Here is a 17,123-nt window from a genome sequence, read left to right as displayed (position 1 = left end):
TATGTATTTGTTTTGGTGAGGGGAAGAGGACAAATGAGGATTATTAAGCTGCCTTTCTAGGTGAGTATATTCATGTTGTAGATTCCCCCCCGCCTTGAGTTTGCTCTAAATTGGATCCAGCTCTTTAGTCTTATTTTGGGAATTCAATCAAAAGTAAATTTGACTTCCTGGGTTTTTCCTTGTTAGAGTAGAATTCATAGTAGTGGCTCCTCTACCAAGCTAATGAAGTTGGTAGACACTCAACTATGAGAGGTTATTTAAACAGGTCTCTGGCTAATTTGGAGACCTGGTGGCATAGTGGTTTTGGCTGCTAACTGAAAGGTTAGTGGCTCAAACCCATCAGTCACTCTGTAGGGGAAAGTTGTGGCAATCTGTTTCTGTAAAAAGATTTACAGCCTTGGAAACCCTATGGGGCAGTTCTACTCTGTCCTGTAGGGTCTCTATGAGTCAGAATCAACTCGATGGCAATGGATTTGGTTTTGTTTTTGGTGGCTAATACAGAATGTGGCCAGAAAAAGCCTTTCCCAGAAAGCTCTTCCCAGAAAGCTGTACTAGCAAAGTGCCAGTACAGACTCTCATAGACCTTGCTGGACCACTTTAAGCTGCTGGCCACTCCAGATCCTGCCATTCACACACTGAGAGGCAGTGTTTGATATCTTCCCTTCCACAACAGGGAGATGAGTGGAAAATGTGAATGTCAGAGCACCATTCTCTGCTTTGGTACCAGCTGGTTTGGTAATAATGGGCCAAGTCACTGACAAGAAAAGGTCTCTCTCCCAGATGGAGGGCTCTGCTCTGAAAGGAGCAAAGCTGACTGTTTAGTGGGGAAGATGGACACACCAGCATTTGGGGTCATTAAGTGCAATGGTTGAGGTCCACATAGTTCACTGTGGGGGCACAGCAGAAGAGGGACGTCCGTCAGCCCAGGGAGTCAGTGCTTCTGGAAGGAGATGGTGTGCATTAAGAGGAGCACGCATTAGTGATAGTGCCTCTCAGGGTGACACTCACTGATACCTTAACTTACCGACAGGTTTCACACCAGGGCCACAGCAGCTTCTCGGAGACCCGTTCCAAGGCATGCGCAAGCCCATGAGTCCTGTCACAGCCCAGGTCAGGCCGAGCTCTTTCTCAAACTCAGTTTGTTGCTTGCTTTTCAACCTTCTTGTTGCTTGTGGGATGGAGAATCACTACAATGCTCAGAAGTGGTTTTGAACTAATTCAAGCTCAACAAATGCTAGAATATTGCTGAGCAACTAAAGTAATACTTAAACGCAGTTAAAATCCTGTTCAATGAATGGCAGCACAGGTGAGTCAGGTTTGTAGTACCTGACTGATTTCCTCAGCTACTGCTTTAACCATACCTTTCTAAGAGATGTTTTTAGAAAGTACATTGACTGTCTTCATTCTTCTGCTGATCCTCCTCTGCTGCTTCTGTTCAGCAGATAAGCCAGCTAGAGTTGCAACAGGCCACTTTGGAGGGGCTGGCTTTGCCACATGACCTTGGAATGCAGACAGCAAACTTCTACCAGCCTGGTTTTAGCAAACCACAGGTGGACAGAACCAAAGATGGATTCAGAAACAGGTAAGTCATTGGTCTATTCATGTTGGGTTAGCAAAGGAGTTTTCCTCAGATAAGCAAATTAGTGATCTGCAGTCTAATTCTGTTATGCATGCTAATCTCTTGTGCAGCATGTGGTGGGAATTCCATCTCGCCCCAAATACTGCCAATAAAGGACGTGATAAAGAAATTATGATTGAATTCTACTGCAGGGGCATCGGCTTTGCAGCCTATGGTGCTTTTGTTTTGTGTTCTTGATTTGTAAATTACTGTTTTCGTTTCAGTTTGCTAATTGGTCACATGGTAGGAATGCTGCCTGCCCTGTTTACCTCACTGCTAGGAGTATATAGATTTTAAAATCTTATGATGTCTTCTGCCAGTTGAAGGATTTTTATAGTTAGCATAGGCTCCTTATTTGCAGTTATGCTTATGAAATGATGGAAAGTAAAATCCACCTCGCTTCCTCCCCCGACACTCCCATGTTGAGTGATCAAGCTATTCCTTGATGGAGGTGGATTTGTTGATCAGAGCTGTTAACAAGTAGATTACTGACTTCATTCACCTACTCTTCTTTTAGTTAGTTGTAACAAGTAGTGAAAAACGAACCACAGATGGGGAGAAAAGGGAAAGAGATAGCATATTGTTCCTTATCGCAAAGTAAAACAGAAAACTACCTAAAACAAATGTGTAGCTTTTTACAAGGCAAGCATCTTGTTAACTGCCTGGAAGCCCTCCAGGTGCTCTGTCCAAACCACATTCCCTTCCTTTCCCAGAGGTGACTACTGTTCAGCCTTCATAGGGTAATTGCCACCTTCCTTTTCAGCTTTATCACCCAAATTTGCATCCCTGAACACTACAGTTTAGTCCTGCTCATACAGTACTTCCTAATTACAGTTTGTGTGTTGATGTGATTTTTAAAATTGCCATGTCAGTGCCTTGGTGTCCTGCTTAAGCAGTTTTGTATGTTGAGTTTCAGCAGTTGCCTTTCCTAATCTTGTCCCTCGATTGTATAGACCTCTGGGAAAGGATGGTGTATCAGTCTACCACTTTAAACTTGCATATAGTAGTCTAGCGGCCTAAAATAGGTTTTCCTTCCTAACCTGGACAGTGGGCATGATGCTCTGAGCAGGGAGGGGAGCAATGAGACCAGGAGTTACTATTGCTCAAGTACATGCATCTCATCCGTAGTGACCCTCAGCCTAGGCCCAGAGTGCAGGACTGCTCTGCTGAGCCCCTTTAACCTTGGCTTGGTGTCTCTGTACTACGTAGTATAGTTACCTGATAGTCACTGGTGTGATCTGTGACTTTCAGAGCACTTTCAGTCAACATACAAAATTGTATTTGATCTTGACAACAGCCCTGTGAAGTAGATGGGATAAATAACTGCATTTTACTGAGACGAACTTTTAAAATGTGCCTTACTCAAAACTAGCAAGTAAAGCTTAGTCAGGGTCAGCAGAGCCTCCATGTTTTACATCAAATGTCAGCCTCTCAGGTGTCCCCAAACAGACATGCCTTTCCCCTTACCTGCTCCATTGTTTTCTTGTACTTATCACCTTCTAGCATACTCTTTTATTGTCTCCCTCCCTGCAGTAACCCCCCTCCACACCACCAGCCATAAGAATGTAATTTCCATATGGGCGGAGATTTTTGTTTTGTTCACTGCTGTATCCCCAGCACCTAGAACAGTGTCTAATACATAGTAGGTACTCAATTTTTGTTTACCAGAGTGAACAAATGGCAGGTCATGTAGGACCCCCAGGTTAGGGGTTCACATCTTGTTCACTCAGAGTATCACTGATCTGTGTGCTGCCCATGTTTTCACACTCTTGAGTAGCAGCACTGGGGCTTACCCGGAAAGAAGCCATAGGTTTAGGATTCCCATCTGCTTGTGATTCAGCTTTCAGAGTCACTGAGTTTCCTTGGGCTTTAGCTTTGTGGCACAAGGTTTGACTTGGCTTGAATGCAGTAAAGCTGTCATTAGCCACTGAGCTCAGATAATTTTCTTCTCTCAACCTGTTTATGCCTACATCAGCTGTCGCCTGTTTTCTTCCAGATTAAGGGAGGATGAGTAGAATGGCTAGGGGGACAAGTCTGTTCTTTTTATTTGGGAGGCTTGGGATCAGTCTTGTGTGGAGGCCAGGAGTGGTTGGGAATGCTGCAGGTAACAGCCTAAAATAGCGTCAACTGTTGGTTCTCTTTTGATTTGAACCACAGAGCATCCGTTGTGTGCCCGGCAGTGTCCTAATTAGTGTTGGAGAGGAACATGTGCCCCCTGCCCTCTGGTGTAGTCTACAAATAAACTGTACACCAGCCCTGGATAAACCTAGGCATGCCCAAGGTCTTCCCAAGTCCTTTACCTGTTCCCTGAACCACTGGCCTCCATCTTGTAGCTCCCTGAGAAGCTTCCCAAGAGTCCCTTCAGTAGGAGTATCCTATCATTCCCTCAACCCATTGTATTGTTGGTGTCTACTACGTTGGTTTGCTCTGGGTTGGTAAGTATCTCCCCTACTGGACTGAGAGCTCTTGGGAATGCTGGGACTATGTTTCCTTAAGCTTTTGTCACCGCTCAGAGCTTAGCATATGCTTTTTGCATATATTAGGTATTTACTAAATACTTGGGAAAGTGAACTGGATAAGGGAAAGGAGATGTTGGATTCCTTGGCTGTTCTTGAGTTACCTCGTTTTACGACTCTGGATGTGAGCAGTTTGGTGCTCAACACTGATACTTGGTTTCTTCACAGGCAGCAGCGAGTGACGAAGTCGCCAGCACCTGTGCATCAAGGGAATTCCTCTTCCCCTGCCCCCTCTGCCTCCATCACAAGCATGGTCAGTGACCTTTGTGAATGACCTTTAGATTTCTCCCTGTTTGGTTGTACCTGTGTTGTACCACTCTGTGCACAAAATGTCCTTGAGTGCTTTCCACAGGAATAACTGATCTCATAGTCCATCGGTCATACCTACCTATTTGTTATTTCAGGACACTGTTAGGAGTCTAGCGAAGCCCCTATACTGGGGAAAGTGTGTTCCAGCAGGTAGATGAGCATGGCCAGGGCACACAAAGGTGATGTAGTATGTTCAGACAAACGAATAGTTGCTTTGCCAGGAAGACAAGGGTGAAGGTCAGGAGGTGAGGCTGGAAAGGCTGACTGGGGTTAGATCATGGGGAGTCCAGTAGAACAAAGGGGTTTGATTATTTGTGGTGACATGTCTGGTTTTACAACTGGCTTGTGTACCAGCATTATAAAAAAGAAATTTCACTCCCCACAGACCTTCGTCATCTAGTTGAGGCCGATAGACAGTTGGAAGTATTGCTGTATGCTTCAGGACCCCAAGTGGATCTTCTCACCAACCACCTTTGAAGGCAGAGTCTAGGAGAAGGAGCTTTTCTGTTCAGAAGTCATACCTTGTCTACTATCATCAGGGACTTGGGGTTGTTTGATGCAAAAAGGCACACGCGTAATAAAATCATCAAAGTAGTTATAGACGGTGAAGAGATGGGAAATGCCCCCTAATAGTGAATCCTAATGGCTGAGACCATTATCCTAATGTGAATTTTCTGGTAGCCAAGGTAGAAAGGGAAACATTAGGAGTATGGAGTACTTTAGATTCTCTGGTTGTCTCTGAAATGTCCTTTCCCAAGTGTCCTAATGCGAGGCTGGGGAAATGGCTGATGCAAAGCCTGTATCAGCAGGTCCACCACCATCACAGACACAGGTAGGCTGAAGCTTTGACTACCTTTATACTAGAGCTAAATCTAGGTTTTGATGAAAGTAACCTGTGAGGCTTACTTTTTGCCCCATGCTGTTTGTTTCTAGCAGCTAGAGACCAGAACGTTGGAGCTGGCCTCTGCTACCATGTAGCAGACATGGGGACTCTTCAGCTTGCTGAGTAGCTTGGCCAGTTAATCTCGAGTTGATTAGGGAAAGGCACCAAGATAATATGTTAATGCTAATGGTTTTTCTCTGCAGCTTTCTCCTTCCTTCACCCCTACCTCAGTGATTCGTAAGATGTATGAGAGCAAAGAGAAAAGCAAGGAGGAGCCAGCGTCTGGAAAAGCAGCTCTCAGTGATAGTAAAGAGGACACTCACAAGGCCAGTGAAGGTACTGCAGTGTTTGAGGTGCAACGGTCCGAGAATGTGTGTGATGGAGAGAACACAGCCCTGACCTGATTCTCAGCAAAGCCCTGGGCAAGACCTCTGGCCCTCTGGACCTCTGTTCTGTGTCTGATAGTGAGACGTGCTAGGCCAGCTCACAACTGTTAATCCACTCAAAATTCTGATCAACCTAATAATGGTATGAGTGCTAGTATTAGATAGGAAGAATAATCTTTAAGATCCTTAAGATTCTTGACTTATTAGTAAATTTATTTGGCAAATGAATATATTTCAACCAGTTTTATTTCTAAAAGATTCTCTCCAGTCTGTGGAGATAAGTATGTAACAAAATGTGTGCATTGGTTGACGTGCATAGGAGGTGCATATAGGAGGAGGCCTCTTAAAAGTATGTAGAAAATGTCTGATAGGCTTTAGAGTCACTCTTGGACATGGTAACAGAGCTCTACCAGGCCTGACCTGGTATGGTCACAGGTGTGGAGTAATCTTGTGAGAGCTTTTTGCTTGCGTTGAGGCTTCTGAAAAAGGAAATCCTGTTGGTCTTATTAAGGCAGTTCGGATTCCTCCACCAGACTGTGATTGCTGTTCAGATTTTCTGTTTAAATTTGCATCATTTTAGACTTACTTGATTTTCTCCTTAGGCTAAAAGGCATTTAATTCAGTGTAGCTGACAAATCCGAGCCACAACCATACTGGCAGAGTGGAGTGCCCAACTGAGTTACACCACCAGACCTGATAGCCAGGGTCACTTACCCACACCTATTCCTGGGTTAGAAAGATAATTAACAAAAACTTAGGCTTTTTAGGAGTTGGGCTTTTAGAACTTCAGAGCCTTTGGTTTTCCCAGGGCATAGCAAAATTACTTTGTTCCACCAAGGAGCTGGAAGACCTGAAAACTTGGATCTAGTCCCAGCTCTGTCCTTAACTATCCATGACCTAGATTCACAATCTGTCTTCTGGGCGTCTTTATAAGGTAAATGATGATCCTTACCGTGCTGACCTCTGAACTTGAAGGGATCAAATAAGAATTGACATTTTTTGAGAAATGAGATTTACTGTATCCTTGGGAGGCCAAAGTGTTTGGGAGAGGTTTGCCAATACCAAAATATTCTGTCTGGATCCTTACAGAGACCCTCCTGTCAGCCAACTCTGTGCCCACTGCTGATCGAGACTCTTCTCCCACTACAAATCCCAAACTGTCAACGGTGCAGCGGTCTTCGTGTTCTACCCCACTGTCCCAAACCAACCGTTACACCAAAGAACAAGATTATCGACCTAAAGCAACTGGGAGAAAAACACCCACCTTGGCTTCCCCAGTTCCAGGAGCACCTTTTCTCCGCCCTGTCCATCAAGTTCCCCTCGTCCCCCATGTACCAATCGTTCGGCCTGCTCACCAGCTTCACCCAGGGCTGGTCCAAAGGATGCTCGCCCAGGGAGTACACCCACAGCATCTTCCAAGTTTGCTCCAAGCTGGTGAGTTTCTAACCTGGCTTGCATGTAGGTTTATAGCCCTGGTATGGCAACAGTTGCTGGTACTGATAAAGTGCTGCACTATGGGAGGTTTTCATCCCCTAGATTCTTCCATCAAACTGGCTGGCAGTGGGTCCAGTCCAATCCATCCCTTAGTCCGTTAAGATTAGGAATCTAGCTTAAGCATTCTTGATTCTTAATAAACTTCCAGATCAGCAGAACTGTAAATTCAAGCTTGAAAATGTCCAGGAAGATTAAGGCTACTCAGCAGCTTCTTTTTTCTGCCCAATAGGCGTGCTTCCTCCTGGGATGGACCTGACTCATTTACAGGGAATATCTGGCCCTATCCTGGGTCAGCCCTTTTACCCTTTACCTGCTGTTAGTCACCCTCTCCTAAACCCTCGTGCTGGGACACCTCTGCATCTGGCAATGATGCAGCAGCAGTTACAGCGCTCAGGTAGGCTCAGCATGGGGCTGGGTAGGCTTGAAGCTCTCAGGATCCAGTGGAGGGGATGGATTGACACTGAGGCATCCTCATTCTTTAACCTGTTCTAGTAAGATGGCTGGGTTCAGTCTGTAACCAGAGGATAGGATGAAGTAAACTGACCTCAATGCGACTTGGGATTACTGTTCCTTTAAGGGTAGTAGGAGAGGCAGGTATACACTGGGTTTTGTTTGTCCTTTACTTCTTAGGAGAGGAGGCTGAGAATCCTTCAAATAGAGGTTCAACATAGGGCCTTCCATGGTAGATGCCTTCTCACCAGCTATTAAGTGTTTTCTGTGATGTGGCTATTTGCCATGGGAAGAATAGTGGTCATGCCATCCCTGATAGGTTCTCAACCCGGATGGCTTCTGAGTAGCTCAGGTTTCCAAGATACACTACTGTCTTCTGGTTGCACTGGCATTTTGCAAAGGAGTTTCCTAAAGAAACCCTAGAATAAATCCTCTGGTAAAGACTTCTTTTGGGGGTTTTATGTACAGAGTTTGAGTGAATCAGGGCTTAGCACACCTACTCCTCACTTGCTGTCTAATTATCATTTTGCATTTACAGTAGTAAAAATACTACTATCTATTTTGCGCATTAATGACATATGTCTGACAGTAACAAATGCCAAGGTATGAGGCCAGTAATGCTGGCTGTGATAGTTAGGGCTGTGTGTCAGCTTGGCTGGGCCATGATTCTCAGTGGTTTAGCAGTTGTGTAATGATGTAGTCATTCGCCATTGTGTGATGTGGTACGATCATCCTCCATTTTTGCTTAATGCCCATTTCTGCATTAACAACCTGGTCTTTGGAACCTAACCATGTCAGTAAGTGAGGAGTGAGTGTACAGAACTGCTATCCCCCTCATGCTGAGTGATAACCCTTCCTTTTTATCCCACAGTTCTGCATCCTCCAGGCTCTGGTTCCCAGGCATCAGCTGTCAGCGTTCCAACAAACCCCCAAAATGTACCCAGCCGGTCAGGCCTGCCCCACATGCACTCCCAGCTGGAGCATCGCTCCACCCAGAGGAGCAGCTCCCCTGTGGGCCTTGCCAAATGGTTTGGCTCAGATGTGCTGCAGCAACCCCTGCCCTCTATGCCCGCCAAAGTCATCAGTGTAGATGAGTTGGAATACCGACAGTGAGCAGGGCAGGCATGCTCACCTAAGCCTGGACCTGGGGTGGCAGTCAAGTCAGGACTCCCATCTAGTGTTTGTTTATGGGCTGTTACTTCGGAGCACTCTGACAATGCTGTTTGGCGGGGAGGCCTTTACAATGAATGCCCATACATCTGCTGTGGTCTGCATTATGGAGGAAGTATCTCTTAACCAATCGAGTGGCGCCTATGCTCTGAATATAGGAGACAGTGTTGTCAATCCTAGAAACAGTCTTTTTTTGTAAGATATGTGAATGAAGTGTTGGTGTCTTCAAGAGGTGGCACCTAAGGGTTCTGAGGAAGTAAATGTATAGACCCTTATGTACAGACCTGTGTATAAACGACTTTTGTATATACATATAGGATAGCTTTTTTGAACTTATACAGCTGTACATAAAAGTAGCTGATATTAGTTAAGCCTGTGTCAACAGTTTGGATTCTTTTCACTTGTACATTTGGGACTTCTTTTTTCTTTTGGTTGATTAAAGTTGCATATGCTAAGTGTGTGAATGAAGTGAACGGCATTATTGTGTTTATTTCTTCCGTGAATCCCTTCTTCCATGTTTCCAGCCAGCTCTTCCTTCCTGAGCCATGTGGAGTGATCTGAAGTTTTAATTTTTCTTTAACACTTCATGGAGTTGATCTCTTTATCTCATTTAGGAGGAGGAATCTATGGCCTTCTTTCTTGAGCCTCGAAGACTCAAATGGGCCTGCTGTAAACGTAAGCTTGGCTGACCCTACAGACACCCTTGTGGCTAATACCAGGATGTTTCCAAGATAAAACCACCTACTGAAAACAGTCTGTTCATTGGTGAATCATGTATATATGGAGGCTACTGCCACTCTTCCAGCCTCAAGTTCAAAACTAGCAGCAAATCCACATTTATTGGGGCAAAAGCCAATAGTTTGTTGGCACTCTGTTTCTCCAACGCAGAGTCCCCTATAAGGAAAAATGGGGCTTCAGGGTTCTGATTCAATCCATTAAGTCTCACTTTTTCCATACAGAATTTCAACTTTGAAGCCTGTGTTGTCTGGCTCCTTGTGTGCTGTATCTCATTCCTCAGCTCACAATTGGTTTTTCATTATTCACCTTAACTACATAAATAGCACTGGAGAAACAGAGTCTTACCAGAATACTATAGGATCTTGGGTTCCCTCTCCTGACCAAAGGATTTTCATTCCTATTTATCTGAGGTGACAATACCTACTTCTCAAGCTCCACCTTAGGATGATTTGCCTGAGTTCTTGATTTGTCCTTTTAGGGCCACAAAACCTACTCTGACTTCACACTGGTCAAATAATGAGGCTGTTTTCCAATACACAGGTGAAGGGCAAGGTGGATTTTGACTGCAAGGGTGAAAAACAGCCAAATCTTGAGTGTTTTGGGTGTTGGTTATAAACTTGAAGCTGCCCACCCTGCCCTATACTTTCAACAACATAAGAAAGCAGGTCACATTTCAGCAAAACCAGTCTTTGTGGACTGAACATGAGGTCTCTCTCTCTTCGTGGTACTTTTCTTTCAACTTCATAAGTCTCCCATACTGCTCATTCTCAGTGTGACTCCTCAGCTTTAAAAACAGACCCTATGGTTAGATTTCTTGTAAATGCTTTCTTCTTACCACAGGTGGACGCTGGAATGCAGTCCCAAGTGATGGTAGCAGAACACAGGTGCCTGAATCCAGTTCCACCTTTCCTACAGGTCCTCTTTCATTTATTTCCCCTTCATGTTGGAACAACATTAGTAGGTAGAGGGCAGGTGGGTTGGATGGGAGCTGCCAGCAAAGGCTTCCTTTTCAGGACAGAAGCTTGGTGGGGCAGAAATGAACAAATGTAGGCACCAAGCAAATGGCAAGTCCATTAGCCAGTCAGGTGGAGCCTGAAGGGAATAAGGGAAAGTTGCAGGACTATCAGTGCAGATGCCAGACGTAACAGGTTTTAGTAAAACTTCTGTTGCACACAATGGATTGGAGGTGAGGATGGGAGCAAATGAGGAAGCTAGTAATATTAGCTGATACAGGGTGAGGGCAGGGAGCAAGTGTTAGCCACCAAGAAGAGATGTCTTTGAAACAACTCTGGGAAGTCTAACAGGCATGACTGTGGCTTAGAAACAATCAGGGCTGGAAAGAGGTGCAAAATAAAGGTTAAGACAAGCTAAAAAAATGTGGAAGACATCCTCCAAGTAAGAGCAGAAGGCCACAGAGAACCTCATGGAAAATATACCTTTAAGGAGTGGGGTCAGGTAGGTAGAAAGTAAGAATACTGCCTCCCAAAGGAAAGCATTGAGCAGCTAGTGCTTGGGAGGTCAGTGGGAATCAACGAGCAGCAGAGATAAGTGTCTCATAAGCCAGGCTCTGTATTAAGAGGGAAGGGAAGGGAAGACCGGTCCACTGCCCCCTTTGTGAATGACAGAGATAAGCACAAACACAATACAGGAATGGAGATAAAGGGGTGAACACTGTGATTCTTAATCACTCTATTCCCTTTACCAACAGCTGGTTCAGGAATGGACATGTGACCCAATTTAGGCCATGAGAGACAGGACAAATCGGCTGGGGGGCTTCCGGGAAATGGCTTCTCAAAAAGACAAGGTTCAGCCCTTTTTATTATCCACTGGATTCTGGATGTAAGGCCTGGGACTGTGGCAAACATTCTATGACTGTTGTTGTGAGTCTAAGCCAGCTGCCTAGCAAAGCCAACAAACTGAAACGGACATAGTAGTAACCTGATAGACAGAACCTAGATCCTCAATAACATAACAGCTATCTTGAGTCCATCTGAGCTCCAAACAACTTGTATGAGGGACCAAATTTCCTTAAATTTCAGCTGGTTAAGTTAATGCTTTCTGTTAAGTACAACTAAAAAGTATTCTAGCTAATTAATGGGCACAGAAAAATGGGTTGGCTTATTTGTGCAAAGGTCAGGAAAGAAACACCATGGACATATAACGGCAAATGAAATTCGAGCCATGCTCTGACAGCCAAACCACTACAGTCTCAGAGAAGTTCAGAAGGACAAAAGCCATTAGCTGTAGGAAAGTACTGCCTCAGCAGTCCTGCCCCTGGCAGCATTTCCAATGCAAAAAAGGTACCCCTCTCCCAAAACTGCCAAGTCTAACCCCAAAGGGGAGAAAAGGGAGAAGGTGGATAATCCTCAAGCATTAGCAAACCACAGACTGAGGGGGACAGGGTGATACATGATGGAAGCAAAGATTTCAGCAGCCTTCTCTCTCCCACACCCTAACAGTGCTAAATGCTTGCTCAATGAAAATGAATTTTGCATGAGGATTCCTCAAAATCCCAGTATGCTCTGGCTGGATAGCACACCCTTGCTGGAAATCCCATAGCTCAGACAACCAGTATTTTCCTGAGGAGTTGGGACAAGCTCTAGATGACGATCTGGCCTCCATCATAAATGCAGCAGTGATTCCAAAGTCTGTATCCTCAAAGGAGACTGAGATACCAGGCCTGACAATCCCAAGGGGCTTATCTGCTGTGTCTGGGGACAGTGCTAACCCCAAGCTCCAGGAAGACTACCACAGAAAAACAAATCTGTCATTAGGGCAGCAGGAGAAACAAGCACTGGAGAAAGAAAGACTCATATGTGGATAATCCCACATCTCCATCCCTCAGAATCTGCTAGAAGCTCCAGCTTACCTCATCTAAAAGCAAATCCTCACTCTCTTCTTCCAGCAAACAAGGTCCCCTTTCTGATTCCCTCAGGGAGTACACATGGGGTTGCCCTCCGTGGCAAATGGTTCATTTTTTGGCCCTACTCTTTCAGTATGGATCCCAGGGATGATAATCTTTGATTTCATTTCCTCCAAAGAACAAGTCAGTCTCTTACTAAGTTTAGATTTTACCTCTGTTCCTATGTGCACACACCTTATCTCTGCCCATGTTATCACTAGCCCAGCCCAGGACACCAAGATTGCTGCAAACTGTCAGAGCAATCCCCTTAAATTCCCTTATTCCTGGCCTGCAAAACCTCTGATAATGTCCTTGGTACCCTCTCTCTCAAATAATCCTGATCACATCCCTCCTCTTGTTAACCTAACCTCCCACCTCCACACATACACATAAGTGTACAGACAAATCTGCTCTGATCACACTGGATGCCTTACTTGCAATGTTCCGCCTCCACGCCTTCACCCAGGTTATGTGATTGAGCATAGGACTGCCACGGGGGTTCAAGCAGCAAGGCTGGGCTATGGGAAAAAAGACACTTAGCGGTCCAGCAACAGCATGGCTCAGTTCAACATGCATGATGTACAGCTGGGCTCTCACTAAAGCAGGCAGGGAACCCAAGAAGGGAAAAAAGGCCAGTGACAAGAGCCAACATTCACCAAGTGCTTATATGCCAGGTAGTGTGCTAAGCAGTTTACCAGTACTGTCTCCCCTAACACTTAATAATCATCACCCTAGATGGTAAGTACTGTACTATAACCATGTTACATGAGGAAACATGAGGCCCAAAAGAGTTGAATAATTTGTTCAGATAATTAGACATGGGCCTGCAATTCAAACCTTCTCTGGTCAGGGTACTTTATTCAACGGCCACACCTCCCCAAAATGGGCTAACCTTGTAGGGAATAATCAGTTAACTTACATTAAATCTTTCCTCTCTCCCGTATCTCTTGGGAGAGACCACCTGAAACAGCTGAAGGTCACATCCAATTGGAAGGGTTTCCCATGACTAATCATCAATTAGGATGTTGCATGTCACATATGTATCCATTCTGCACTCAAGAACGAGCTCCCAAATGCCCCTTCTGCAGCTGCCTCAATGTACATACCTCCCCTTAGAGTCCATCCCAAAACGAATGCTCATACTGACACATGAACTGCACGTAGCCAGCTGGCAGACCAGGTCCTTTATGCAGTTCAACATACAAGGTGACACCAAGATAAGAAAAGTGAAGTTCCAGTGTGGGTGCTTCCATCTCCCTCCCCTGAATCCTGATCCAGTGGCTGCCAAAGCCAAGAAGGGGTCTGAGGCAGGATGCTTGGTCATGGGGAATGCTGCTGCTGCGCTGGCCCGTCAGTGGGGAAAAGGGAAGGTTTCACTTCTTCACAATTTGAATGACATCCTCATCCTCCAATGTGTGATCTTTACCCACTTTCTGAGGATTGTGTTTCACAGAGAGACCCCAGACCAGAGCGCTGAATGGAAAGGAAAAAAGAACAGTCAGTGAAAATGATAAATCTAGCCTCTGTCCTTTCTGCCTGGGTGCCACCTTCTGCTCCGATTCTGTATCCCAGCCCTTAAGAGCCACAGGCCTGTCAATAGCTAAGTCCCCACTCCCAGGTTCAAGCACCACACTCAAATCCTAGACTTTAGACCCCTCAGCAGTGTGGTACACAGGAGCCTTCTGCATACAAGGTTTCCACTTTTGGGAAGTTGTGTGGTTCCTCTTGTCCCACAGCCAGTTTAAGAAGGTCAAAGAGGAAAAAGCACAAATGAACAGTCTAGGATGCCTAGTTTAAAATTAAAAGGAGAAAGCATGGTTTGTTACAGAGAAATGTCCTAAAATAATTCAGATTGGAGACTGATTCTTAAACACGTAAATGTCAACTACAGACTGTTACAGCACACTCGCTTTTCATTGGATCTACTAAAACCACCAGTGGTAACTGGTAAGAAATACAGGATCTCCCTCCTTCAGATCTGCTAGGAAAATGCTCTCCCCAATCAAGAAACTGTACTGATGTGCCCTACTGATTTCTTGGAATATATGTATATGAAGGTATTTTATACCCATAGGACTCTAAGACAATGGATGGAAACTGGAAAACAAGACGCTGAGCCCTATCCCACAGAGGCTGAAAGCAATGATGTATCTAAGGATGGAAAATGGTGGCCATATTGTTATATTATCTTTGAGCCAAAACTTTCTTTAAAAATCTACATTCCAAAAAGAAATAATTAAACTAGAAACTATTAAAAAAAAAAAAAAAAGACAGCTATTAGGAACTGATAAAACAGAATTGGTAAAATAAACAGTTTTTCAAAAGAACAAGCAAATACATTTAAATAAATGCAAGGTGACCCTTTTACTGGAAAACTAGTTTTTAGCAATCATACTCAATGCCTACAATAAAATCAGCACCTCTTATTTTGTTGATGGCAATGCAAATTGGTTCAGCCCCTTTGGAAAGCAATGCAGCGATATTAAAACCATAACAATCATTAATCCTACTTCTACAGTAAAAAAATAAAATGGGAAACGACTAAAGACTAGAAAACTACCTAAAGTAGCAAAAAATAGGAAATACTATGGTTATAAGGACACATATTGTATGATCTCGTTTACATGAAATATCTAGAACTGGCATAGAGAAAAAAAATATGAGTGGTTACCAGGGGCTGGAAGAGGGGAAAATGTATAGTTACTGCTGAAGGGGTACTGAGTTTCTGTTTACAGGGATGATTAACTTTTGAAAATGGAGGGTGGTGGTGATTACACAACGTGGAGAAGAGAATGTCACTGAAAAGCACACTGAAAAATGGTTAAAATGGCAACTTTTTTTGTTTCATATATGTATTATACCACACACACACAAAAAGATGTGTGTCTATATAGACAAGGATATGAAGAGAATGGGAAAAGGACAAATGTTATGATTAGAAGGACTGAGGCTGAATTTTTTTTTCTATTATTAAGATGTTAAAATGGTGTTTGTGCAATAATTTAAAAAAACAAAAACAAAAATAGTGCCAAATAAAATTCTATTTGCTTTGACATGTATCTTGTCTAAAATATTGCCTAACTTGTAGCTCTGGGGGATTTGGATAGCATTCTACCATCATAGAAGGAACCAATGTGAGAGGGCAGGGCTATAAGAAAGCTAGAAAGTTTGAAAAGGGACAAAGCTTAACTTTTTTCCAGGAGGCTTTTTCATTGACTCAAGGAAGTGCCAAAGTGTACACTTCAAGTGCAGTGAAAATGCAGTTACATTTTATAAAATGTGAAGCTGAATACAGGACTTCACTTCTCTCACTATTCTTAAGATGAGAATATTTTTAAAATGTCACTATTTCTATGCTTTCTTCCTTTTCTACAAATATTTTCTTCTCCTGTTTTTAAAACTATTTTGAAATTTTCAGCCTATAAAGATGAAAATTAACTGTTCATAAATGCTGTAATAACAGGAGTAATGGTTGCAATTCTGAAACTATATACATACTACAATTCAACAAAAAAATTCTAAGTAGATTGTACATAATGACAGGTTTCTCACTGTTGGAGAAAGAAGTTAAAAATAAGAAAAGAGGAAAGGCTAAAATGAACCCTATAGTATTAAACTGGAATTACAAGTAACTGTATAAACTTATGAATTAATTAAATAAATAGGGCTCGCTCACAGTAGAATTCCAATAAATAAACATAGAATGAAAGAGGAAAACAGAATCACCATCAGGCAACCACCACAGCAATTGCAGACAAGCTATACCAATGGAGGCCAAAATCGGGGGGTGAAAATTTAAAGAAACAGGATTTACATAATCTCAAAGTATTTCCCCCAAGACACTTGTCATATACAAAGAAACAGTATACTTTATAGTAGAGAAACCCAACAGACACCAACTGAAGTGATCAAGGTAAGTACTACTATCCACAAGACATACTAACATCATGAATCTTATGATGTACTAAGGACACATCATCATTTTTATGGTATTCTTACCAAAGATGTATTAATCTCACTTCATTCATGAGATAACTTCAGAAAAACTCAAATTAAGGATAATTCTACAAAATAACAAGTACCAAAGTCATGAAAGACTAAAGAAATGTTACAGACTGGAAGACTAAGTAGAAATAACTAAATGCTATGTAGGATACCTGATAAGTCCTGGGAAGGTAGAAAATATACTGACAGAAAAAGTGGTGAAATCCAAATAAGGTCTGCAGTTTAGTTAATAATATTATAAACCCAAAAAAAACCACACAAAAGCCCAAACCTGTTGCCACTGAGTCAACTGCGACTCATACCAACCCTGTACCAATGTTAATTTCCTATTCTTCATGATTGTACTATGGTTACGTAAGCTGTTAACATTAGAAGTGAGGCTGAGTGATATAAAGTAACTGTACTATTTTTACAACTTTTCTGTAAGTCTAAAATTAGTTCAAAATAACCATTAAAAACAAAAAAATTTTTTAAGACCAGATTTACTGGCCTAAAGGAGACTGGAGAAACCCCGAGAGTATGGCCCCCAGATACCCTTTTAGCTCAGTGGTGAAGTTACCTTCGAGGTTCACTGTTCAGCCTGGGAGTGGACAGCCCAGTAAAACCATGAGAGTAACGAGGTACAGGAGTCCAGTGATAAGGCCCAGAAGGC

General features: G+C 43.4%; 2 protein-coding genes across 3 annotated transcripts in view; one reads left to right on the top strand and one right to left on the bottom strand.

The window, feature by feature from the left end:
- The window catches only part of EIF4ENIF1 (eukaryotic translation initiation factor 4E nuclear import factor 1), a 58,585-nt gene extending 49,289 nt beyond the window's left edge, over positions 1 to 9,296 (top strand). Inside the window, exons 13-19 of one of the 2 annotated variants that reach the window (XM_012556291.2) lie at positions 1,031 to 1,110; positions 1,440 to 1,582; positions 4,303 to 4,387; positions 5,530 to 5,662; positions 6,802 to 7,146; positions 7,436 to 7,600; positions 8,528 to 9,296. In XM_012556291.2, coding sequence (XP_012411745.1) covers positions 1,031 to 1,110; positions 1,440 to 1,582; positions 4,303 to 4,387; positions 5,530 to 5,662; positions 6,802 to 7,146; positions 7,436 to 7,600; positions 8,528 to 8,769 — 1,193 coding nt within the window. In that variant the 3' untranslated portion in view covers positions 8,770 to 9,296. The remainder of the gene's footprint in view (positions 1 to 1,030; positions 1,111 to 1,439; positions 1,583 to 4,302; positions 4,388 to 5,529; positions 5,663 to 6,801; positions 7,147 to 7,435; positions 7,601 to 8,527) is intronic. The other variant, XM_004378968.2, reaches the window with a different exon arrangement.
- A 4,325-nt stretch (positions 9,297 to 13,621) lies between these two features.
- DRG1 (developmentally regulated GTP binding protein 1) overlaps positions 13,622 to 17,123 on the bottom strand; it is a 26,925-nt gene continuing 23,423 nt past the window's right edge. Inside the window, exon 9 of the mRNA XM_004378967.3 lies at positions 13,622 to 13,939. Within this exon, the coding sequence (XP_004379024.1) occupies positions 13,840 to 13,939 (100 nt within the window). The 3' untranslated portion in view covers positions 13,622 to 13,839. The remainder of the gene's footprint in view (positions 13,940 to 17,123) is intronic.

Source organism: Trichechus manatus, unplaced genomic scaffold (genome assembly GCF_000243295.1).
Source record: "Trichechus manatus latirostris isolate Lorelei unplaced genomic scaffold, TriManLat1.0 scaffold00061, whole genome shotgun sequence".
NCBI lineage: Eukaryota > Metazoa > Chordata > Mammalia > Sirenia > Trichechidae > Trichechus > Trichechus manatus.
This window is presented reverse-complemented; position numbering and strand designations above follow the sequence as displayed.